The 9,219-nt window shown below is 39.9% G+C and overlaps 1 protein-coding gene across 1 annotated transcript; it reads left to right on the top strand.

The window, feature by feature from the left end:
• Positions 1 to 1,126: 1,126 nt before the first annotated feature.
• On the top strand, positions 1,127 to 8,950 carry LOC139717420 (E3 ubiquitin-protein ligase TRIM23-like). The gene is made up of 9 exons (XM_071628920.1): positions 1,127 to 1,295; positions 1,924 to 2,205; positions 2,514 to 2,696; positions 3,513 to 3,728; positions 4,490 to 4,624; positions 5,260 to 5,389; positions 7,047 to 7,157; positions 8,046 to 8,170; positions 8,610 to 8,950. Exons 1-9 carry the CDS (start codon positions 1,134 to 1,136, stop codon positions 8,787 to 8,789), a joined length of 1,524 nt encoding a protein of 507 aa, XP_071485021.1. The 5' UTR covers positions 1,127 to 1,133; the 3' UTR covers positions 8,790 to 8,950.
• The last annotated feature ends 269 nt before the right edge of the window (positions 8,951 to 9,219 follow it).

The following is a 9,219-nucleotide window of genomic DNA, read 5'->3' as shown; positions in this document are numbered from 1 at the left end:
TAGCCTAGACAGAAAGATTCATCTAAAGTTAGTGTCAGGTCCGGAGCGGAGGAGTCTTTTATTTTTTTTTACGTTATCGCTCTCCTCCGGAGGGGATCCGTGAAGCCAGACGCAGTCTCCGCGGAACATATCCCCAACGACCAGATACAGACCGATCTTTCTGTCAACCACTCACCTGGCTCGTCATGGTCGTAGACGTGTTTATCGTGTTTATAGTCTATAAAGATCTACAGACTACACAGCTGCCTCTCAGGTAGCCCGACCAGACGCTGTTCGAAGCTATAGACAACAACTGGGCTGTGTATAGTTACCTCTCGGGCAGGAAAAGTAGCACAGCTACAGTAGGCACTATGTCTATGCATATGCTGGTGCAGTGGAAGCTGGCTGCTAGCTGCTAAATTCCATGAATAATGTAGTGTAAAGAGCAGGTACTGTAACTGATAAGTATTAGAGGTCTAACCCACTAGTGGTACCATTATCAGTAGTTTCACAGTTAAAAGTTTTACCTGCTGTGCCAGCATGACAAGTAAATTACGTAGTAAATAAAAACTGAATCCAGTGAATGCAGACACGTTATACCTTTGACCGTGCATGTTCACCTTAAAATGTATTCAAATCCAAGTGTCGACCAGGTCCATCGGGCATCACTCCATATTCTGTTTCCACTTCAAAATGTCTGGATCATCATGTTCTGGTACAGGGGGATTCAAGTCAAAGATATAGATTTTATAACAGATTTTATGTTATGCCCTTTTTGTTAAGGCATGATATTTTATGAATGGACTTACTTTCCTTTAACTTACTTTTACTTTTCACTTTTTTGTGTGTGCAGGAGTTGTCTTTATGTTTGTGTGTGTGTTTGTGTTTTATGCGATGTCTGATTCTAAAGTTACATTGTAGGCATAGTGTTACAAGAACCTAATCAAGGAAGCTTACATCTGCACTAACATTTCACTCTCTTTTCTCTATCTGTCTGTTTTCCTACTTTCACGATTCCTTGTTTTTAGGTTCTGGAATGCCGTGTTTGTGAAGACATTTTCAGTCTCCAAGGTGACAAGGTGCCCCGCCTCCTTCTATGTGGCCACACCCTTTGCCATGAATGCTTGTCTCGTCTAACCCTTCAAGGTCGGGCAATGCTTTGTCCATTTGACCGCCAGCCTACTGAACTGACGGACTCTGGAGTGTGGGGCCTGAAAAAGAACTTTGCTCTCCTTGAACTGTTGGAGAGACTGCAGACATCCAAAGACAGCAGTCTGGTGTATTCAGACAGCAGCAAGACTGATGAGAATAAAGTGGTATGATGCACTGAGTAACATAATGCACTGACATGCCTTCATTCAGCTATCATTCATGATACGCAGAATCCAAACAAAGGGTTTACAATTGTGAAGGTTTTGCTTCATATGCATCTATAGTAACTTAAGTAAGCCAAATATTCTGTAATTAAATGCCATGTGGTATGTATGACAGCTCTTCGGTGGGTGACTCCTATTATAACAAAGTCCTCGGGACAGGCAGTTTTCTTTCATTATAGCGAAATTCTGTTATATCTCAACAAATTAAAGGGTACAAAGATATCTAGACGATAATTTTGGGCCCTAAGTTTTACTTTGTTATAACCTTGTTCATTAAAACGGGAGTGTACTGTATTAGATGTGAATGGGACACCAAGAATTGTTATCAATTACATGATTTAAATGCAGAAATGTAATGATACAGAGGACTGAATGTATGGATTGTAGTGACATGCATCAATAATCAACATCATTTTACAGTAATGTTACAAACAGAAGCATGAAATATGAGATAAATTGCTTTTTACGCAGAAATATTTCACACATGCTTATAAATTGATTGCTGCTACATTGACGGTCTGTGAATGCATGCTGAAGGTTCTAGGTTCAATCTCTTGTCCGAGTCCAGGTCTGTGGAGTTCCCTGTGATGAGAATGAGCACCACCAAGCAGAGATCTACTGCACCGTGTGCAGCACCAACCTATGCCGTCCCTGTGCCCAGTCCACCCATGCCACCCGCACTCTGGCTAAACACAGACAGGTTCCTCTTTCTGAGAAGCCCAAAGAGAAGTCCATCTGTCCTGAGCATAGCCCTCATATTATAGAGTTTGCTTGTCTGGAGACAGACTGCCGGGCAACACCCCTCATGTGTTTTGTCTGCAAGGACTACGGTAGTCACCGAGGGCACAAGGTGAGAACTAATAGGAGCAGCAGTCCGCCAGTAAAGTCATGGCTCATTGTATATTTTACTTAACTTTCATCTAGGTAATAGACTTTGGATGATGAACTTAAATCTGATTGATACATTCCTCTGATAACTAGCTCCCCTGTTAGATTTGGTGAAAAGACTGTCCGTCTTTGCTGTAGTGAGATGTGATAATTTTGCATTCTGTCCTGCGTTGTATACCCCGGTGATCAGTTGTGAGTGACATATATTGTACTGGCATATATGGTGATTGGTTGGTTTGATGATCAAAAGTCATTTCTCATTTATTTCAGCACACATTACTGGAGCAGGAGGCAGACACCTCAAGAGGTATGGTGATGGGGGTAGTCCAGCAGGTCCGGGTCTTCAGTGAGGAGATATCAGAGTCTGCTCGCAGGCTGAGCGACATCATTCAGCAAATAGAAGGTGGTGTTGGCATTGTGGAGGATCTAGATGGTGTCGCAGAGCCAAGACATGTAAGGGTTTATCCAAAGCCATGCTTTTATTTCAGTGCATTTGTAGTACTTTTTACTTGATGTAATAGCTGTTTTTCCAAGTGTATCTTCTAGTACTTCATGTACAGTTAAGTTATGATATAGTTTGCACACTCTTTATTTGGAAATGAATGAGCCAAAACTAGTTATGCAAATTTGATTTTTCCCTTTGTTGCCATAATATTTTTGTTTGTAGTGTAATTGTTATTCCGTGGAAAGTAGGGGCTTTGTGTAATATCTGTTCTGTTTTATCTGTTCTTTTTTACCAAATCATCTCATTGATATAAGCAGAGATGTCAACCAATACAATTTTATAGTATTTAGTACCATAAACAGTGTGAAATACGATAATACAATATTGCCTCCTGAAAGTACGACTTTTCATCTTTCAAGTAAAATTTAAAATGAAGCCAATATCAACCGCAGAAAACTGCAGAAAACAGCGTTATCGTATAGAAAGATATACTGCTAAATACCTGCAACCCCTACAAAAGCATTGAATGACAAGCCTAAATGGGCTGCAAGTTCATGGATGCTTTACAATTTTCTCATCAACGTTGATGAAGTAACAACATTTTTACATGCCTGTTCTTACCGCGGAAACATTTTTTCTGACATTTCACTTGCCCAGAGCCAACGGGCTAGTGATGGTGCCAAGATTTCATGAAAATCTGATTTTCCTCTTAAAAATCTGATTTTTTGGATATTCCATCTGTTTTTCCATGTCAAGAAGTTGGCATCTCTGTGTAAGATGTCAATATCAGGGACTGACCCAATTACTCCTGATGTCCACCATAGGTTCCAGGGACAGCAGAAATGGCCAGGGCCAAGGTGCGGACCTACTTCGAGGAGCTTCATGAGACTTTGCAGCGGCAGGAGGAAGTAGCTGCCAGTGTCTTGGATACTCACATCAGGGAACGTCTCCACCTTCTCAGACAGCAGCAGGAACACTTTGCACTCATGATGTCCAGCATTACCTCCATCAGCTATGACTGTGAGGGTATCCTCAACAGAGTAAGAAATGAAGTATTATATGCGCCATCTATTTCATAGGGTTCTTATTTTTGCAAATTTGCACGAGTCACGTGCTGTTCAGAAATTCAACAACATGCAAAAATGTTCACTATGATCCTGACATAGATGTGGCAGGCAGGTGCTAACATTTCTCTGTTTATTGCTGTGTTCCACGAACATGAATTTCACCACTTGCAAAATTGCTGGAAGTCCTTATTTGTGAAAAATTATAGTCGCTTCGTATATGGTGTATATAGTAGTGGTTCCCCTGTGGCTGATAAAGCTGTGGATTGATGACATACATTCTGACATTATGGATTTATGAATACTCCAATGCAAAACATATGACAACATTTAGGTAGTGCTACAGCTGATGTTCACGCAGATCCAGAAGTCGGCATAAACTCATAGCATAATGCCTATCTATGATATGCAGTGATTGAGGATTACAATGTCAAGCCAAGTGTTTGTATTGTCAATATGCTATCTTGTTGGCTACATCATTAGCATGTCATGCACCCACTTGAGTTGCATCTGCTATGACTCATTCTTGAAGCTGGAAATGTGATGAAATGACAAACAAAGAGTATACCTGGTAAAGTAGACCTTTGAGCAGTACATGGTAGTCATTGTGACACTATTTGTTGTGAATGAATAAATGAAGACAGAAACAAAGAAACACCGTATATAGTCACCACAAAATGCAAAATCATATTGAGACATGACTAAAGCCAAGTTGACTCTAAATCTATCTTTTGTAGGATGATGCCAAGCTGCTGCTGTCCAAGCAAGAAGTGACATCACTCCAAGACTCTCTACAGTCCCACCAACAGCAATTCACAGAGGTCACTGAACACATTCAACTTGATGCCACTATACCAGTGACATTTACAAAGGTCAGAACCTTTATTATTGCTCTATCATGAGGCCATAGATTGATGGGTACAGTTGAGTCAAAATGTCACACCATTAGATATGTTGTGTCTTCAACCTTACTGTGCTTATATTTAGTTTGTTGACTGGCAAGCATGCTGATCAAAAGATGACTTAAAAGTGAATATCAATGGGAGAGATTACCTAATCCCCCTAATCCCTATTTTGTCACCATGGCCTTCCTGGTGGACTGGGGAACATTGAAAAACCTGGGTGGGCTTGCTAACTTTACAACTAGGGTCAACTTTCACTTAGTGCTGATTGCTTAAAGTCCCTTGGCACATAAAAGGTTAAGTATCATTGGTTAATACGCTATGGTCAGGATACTTGGGTGTAGAGAACCATGGGCCTTGAAATGGCATGCACCAATGTGTTAGTCAAAGTGTCAATAAGGTATTGAGATGTTCCATGCATTATCTCTGCATGTCAAAGTATTATTTGATATTCCTTGTCCAGTGTATTAAATTGTTACATTTGGAGGGACTGTAATAAATATTTCATTTTGGTGTGTTCTTTCATTGAGTCATTAGGTTCAGTGTAAGATTTTTGTGATGGAGATTTTATTGTAAAAGGAAATATGTATTGCATTCTCCAACAGGACAATCGAGTGCACATTGGACCCAAGATGGAGATGAGAGTGGTTGTTTTAGGACTGGATAATGCTGGCAAGACCACCATTCTCTTCAAGCTGAAACAAAATGAGTTTATTCAAACTATTCGAACAATTGGTGAGCATCAGTCCAGTTCATTCTTTCTTAACATCTTAACGCCTTGCTACATTTGTGTTGACGCTGTTTCCACTAATGATGCCTCAAAGTTCCCAGTAGTTCACTGTCAGTTGGTGAGAACTTCTGGGTTTTTTTCTTCAGTTATGAGCTATGTAGTCATTGATGTGTCTAGAACATGTATGTAAGAATAGCTTACAATGTAATGTAGTTTAGTTGTCGGTAATTACTGCTGTGGTTCAGTATTCATGATTGCAATGTTGTGAAATCAGTCTTCTTCATGATGGTCACTCTAGAAGATTTTGCAGATTATAATGTATATAGTCATAAATGGTTGTGAGCATCAATGCACACCATAATTTCTTCACCTGTCCTGTATGAGATAACTTGTTTTTATGCCTCCGCCACGAAGTGTCGCCGGAGGCATTATGTTTTCAGGTTGTCCATCCTTCCGTCCTTCCGTCCTTCAGTCCGTCCGTAATCAATTTTGTGGACAGCATAACTAAAAAACTGTTTGAGGTATCGTAATGAAACTTGGCAGGTATATGTATGAGGAGGTGAAGTTGTGCCTATCATCTTTTGGGTCCAGATGCTCAAGGTCAAAGGTCAAAGTTCAAGGTCAAATACTCAAAATTTCACTATTTCCCTCATATCCATGCAATGCTTGAAGATATTTTCTTGAAACTTAGTGTATACATGAACTACCAAATAAAGATTCTCCAGAGAGAGTTTCGGGTCTTGAGGTCAGAGGTCAAAGGTCAAGTGAAAATGTTAAAATTTCACTTTTTTCTCCATATCTCACAAATGGTTCAAGATTTCTTCATGGAACTTAGTAAATATGCATGTACTGACTGGCAGTGATTATCTAGGGAATTTAGGGGTCAGGGGTCAAAGGTCAGGGTCAACTCCTCAAAATTTCACTATTTCCCTCTTATCTATGCGATGCCTGCAGGATTTTTCTTTAAACTTAGTGTATGCATGTATTTCCCAATAGAGATTCTCTTGGAAGATTCTTGCCAAAAGGACAAAAGGTCAAAGGTCAAGTGAAAGTGCTAAATTTTACTTCTTTAAACTTATAAATGGGTCAAAAGTCAAGTGAAACTTCTCAAATCCCCAAATACCTGCAATCTTAAACAATATTGCCATTTACTGTAAAAGTGGTTTCTTTCGCGGTGGTTTTATTTTTGCGCTTTTCGCGCTTTGAGGTTGAACCGCGAATTTGATATCACGTGAAAATGTTTTGAACTTGTCGCTTGTACAATGCTATCATTATCGACCGCGAATTTAAACACACGCGAAAAAGTCCGCACTGATGGAAATCGCGAAAGTTTCTGTACGCGAAAGAAACCACTTTTACAGTATCCAATTCAACCTAGTTCAACTACAGTGGACATGCAACACGTTGGTGACAAACCTGTCATTTAGATATTTTGCTAATTATGTGAAACTGTCATCACACATTGTCAAGACATTGTACTATAGACCTATTAGGAGAACCATGCATTATGGCAGAGGCATACCAGTCGCCATAGCGACATTTCTAGTTTCTTGTGTGAATTTGAGATAGACATCCATAATATTCACAAAGTATACATTCTTAGAACTGTCACTGAAGGACTATTTATATAAGCATTTGACTATAATATCTTTGCTGTAACAGGTTTCAATGTGGAAACAGTAGAGTACAAGAATCTCAACTTCACCATCTGGGATGTGGGAGGTGACACCAAGCTCAGACCTCTGTGGAAGCATTACTATCTGAATACACAGGGTAAGTCTTTGCCAATCAGTATCTCAATACAAAGGAGCAATGCCTAATGTGGAGCAAAAAAGCTTGCCGCTTGTAATTAGATGGTAAAGAGATTGCTGAGCTGCCTCTTGAGTTCCTCTCACAGTGAATGTCATTGGATCATGGTTTGTATATGTACTGCTTTTGCTGACAAAAGTCAGACTAAAGTCCTTTTGATGTTCTGTTTATATTCAGAAGAGAAGTTGTTCTGTTATGAATAAACTCATATTTGTTACTGCAAGGTGTAAAAGTTTTGGTGATGGGTAAGTAAGTTGCTTGGAAATGATAATCTACCCAAGGAATGCTAGAAATAAAATCAATTCATAAAAGATAAAAAATGCCTGGAAACTGACAAAACTAAGTAGTCTTTATATATTTCCTGTACAGAAAGCTAGAGCAATTCCTGATCAATATACCCACATAGAAAACCCTTATTATTTGTATCTGCATTGACTCAAGTGTTCTGAGTGGCATTAACTTTTGTTCATTAAACTCCTATATAAATCTGTCTTAAGAATAGCACATTAAGCCATTCTTAAACATCTCTAGTTACAGACCATTTTTGTAATGTATTGCAATTTATTGGTGTTTCTTTTCCTACAGCCTAGTAACGAAGCATTTCATTTACCGGCAAGCATTGTGGTCGCTAAGGGCGACTTTTGTGAACAAAGCATGCTTAGAATTTGAATACATTACCAAAAACAGTCTATTGAAAGTGATCTTTGAATATATTGAGTGTTTTCATATTATCAGCATCATCATCATCTTTGTCACTGCTAATCAATGAATTGGTCATGCTAATCACCCACATTCGTGGTGGCCGTGTTGAAAATACTAATGATTGTTATCATTATTCTTCTGTCTCCAAAGCTCTCATTTTCGTGGTCGATTCCACTGATGGTGACAGACTGGATGAGGCATATGACGAGCTTGCGATTCTCATGTCAGAGAAACAACTCAGGGATGCTCTCCTGCTGGTCTTTGCAAATAGGCAGGTACTGTTCTCTTTTCTCCTCATAATTTGTAGGTAATGTTCATGTTCTTTGTACATGTAATTAGCCAAAAACACTCCTGTGCACAGCCTGCTTTCCTAGCTTTGCTAGGGCAATTGATGACCACCGCTCCTGGTTGCCCCAGGTGACTAGCAATGGTCAGCAAACGGTATCAACCACGCACATAGCGCTATATGAGAAGAAACAAAGATGACAAAGAACATAAATGCTTCTGTAGTCAACCTGTTTGCATCAGACAAGCTTCTGTCCATCCTCCTGGCAGGTTGTCTGTTTCCCATTTCATTTTATCATAATGAGTGAAAAAAGAAGCATTGGTGGTCAGTGCTTGAGTTCATGTCTTTTTCTCTAGTTTGTGCATTTTGTATTATGCTGAAATGTTTACCAGGTAGTGTCTTTTTTCTTTTTTCATCAATCTGCTTAGGATCAAGCTAATGCTCTGAACATAGACACCATCAGTGATCGACTAAGCCTCAACAAACTGTGCTGTGGGCGGAGTTGGTTCATCCAGCCATGTGATGCGTTGAGTGGGGCGGGGCTGTGGGATGGTCTGGAGTGGCTGTCAGCTCAGTTGGTAGCTGCAGGCGTCATGGACCTAGCATGATGGCAGAATAGACTGGACTTGCAAATTAAACACACTCCTCTCTTCAAGCTCTGACTACCCACATGCCGTAAGGCACATTCTTTGAAGTGAAGAAGCTGACATCATAACCTTCATGCTTTATCAGAAAGTTTTCACTGATCGTCTGCTTCATGATTTCATACTGCAAGAACTCAAGAGCATGTCTCCTAAGAGCTATGTCAAAGTAGCTATGCAATGTTCACCAAAACTGCTGTAGTGAAGAGGAGATGATGACCCTTAATATCATGATGTAGTCAGCAGGGCAAGAAGTGATCTAAAGTGCAGCAACCGTGCATGAACTCTGAATCCAAGAAGCATACATGAGGGCAAAGATCATGGGTAGTTGTCCCCACCACTCATACGGCCACCAAATGACTTGAATAAAATGGCTTTATGAACGACTGCAGTATTG

The sequence above is a fragment of the Diadema antillarum genome, unplaced genomic scaffold, assembly GCF_040938485.1.
Source record: "Diadema antillarum isolate AM-2024a unplaced genomic scaffold, OU_Dant_1.0 scf00000075, whole genome shotgun sequence".
NCBI classification, from domain to species: domain Eukaryota; kingdom Metazoa; phylum Echinodermata; class Echinoidea; order Diadematoida; family Diadematidae; genus Diadema; species Diadema antillarum.
The sequence above is the reverse complement of the archived record's forward strand: the minus strand, read 5'-3'. Positions and strand labels throughout refer to the sequence as shown.

Coding starts and splice junctions, on each gene's coding strand:
- LOC139717420 (XM_071628920.1), top strand. CDS start 1,134: ATGCTTTGTCCATTTGACCGCCAGCCTACTGAACTGACGGACTCTGGA. Junction 1,296..1,923: donor AGACTGATGAGAATAAAGTG/GTATGATGCACT, acceptor GTCCGAGTCCAG/GTCTGTGGAGTTCCCTGTGA. Junction 7,158..8,045: donor TTACTATCTGAATACACAGG/GTAAGTCTTTGC, acceptor CTGTCTCCAAAG/CTCTCATTTTCGTGGTCGAT.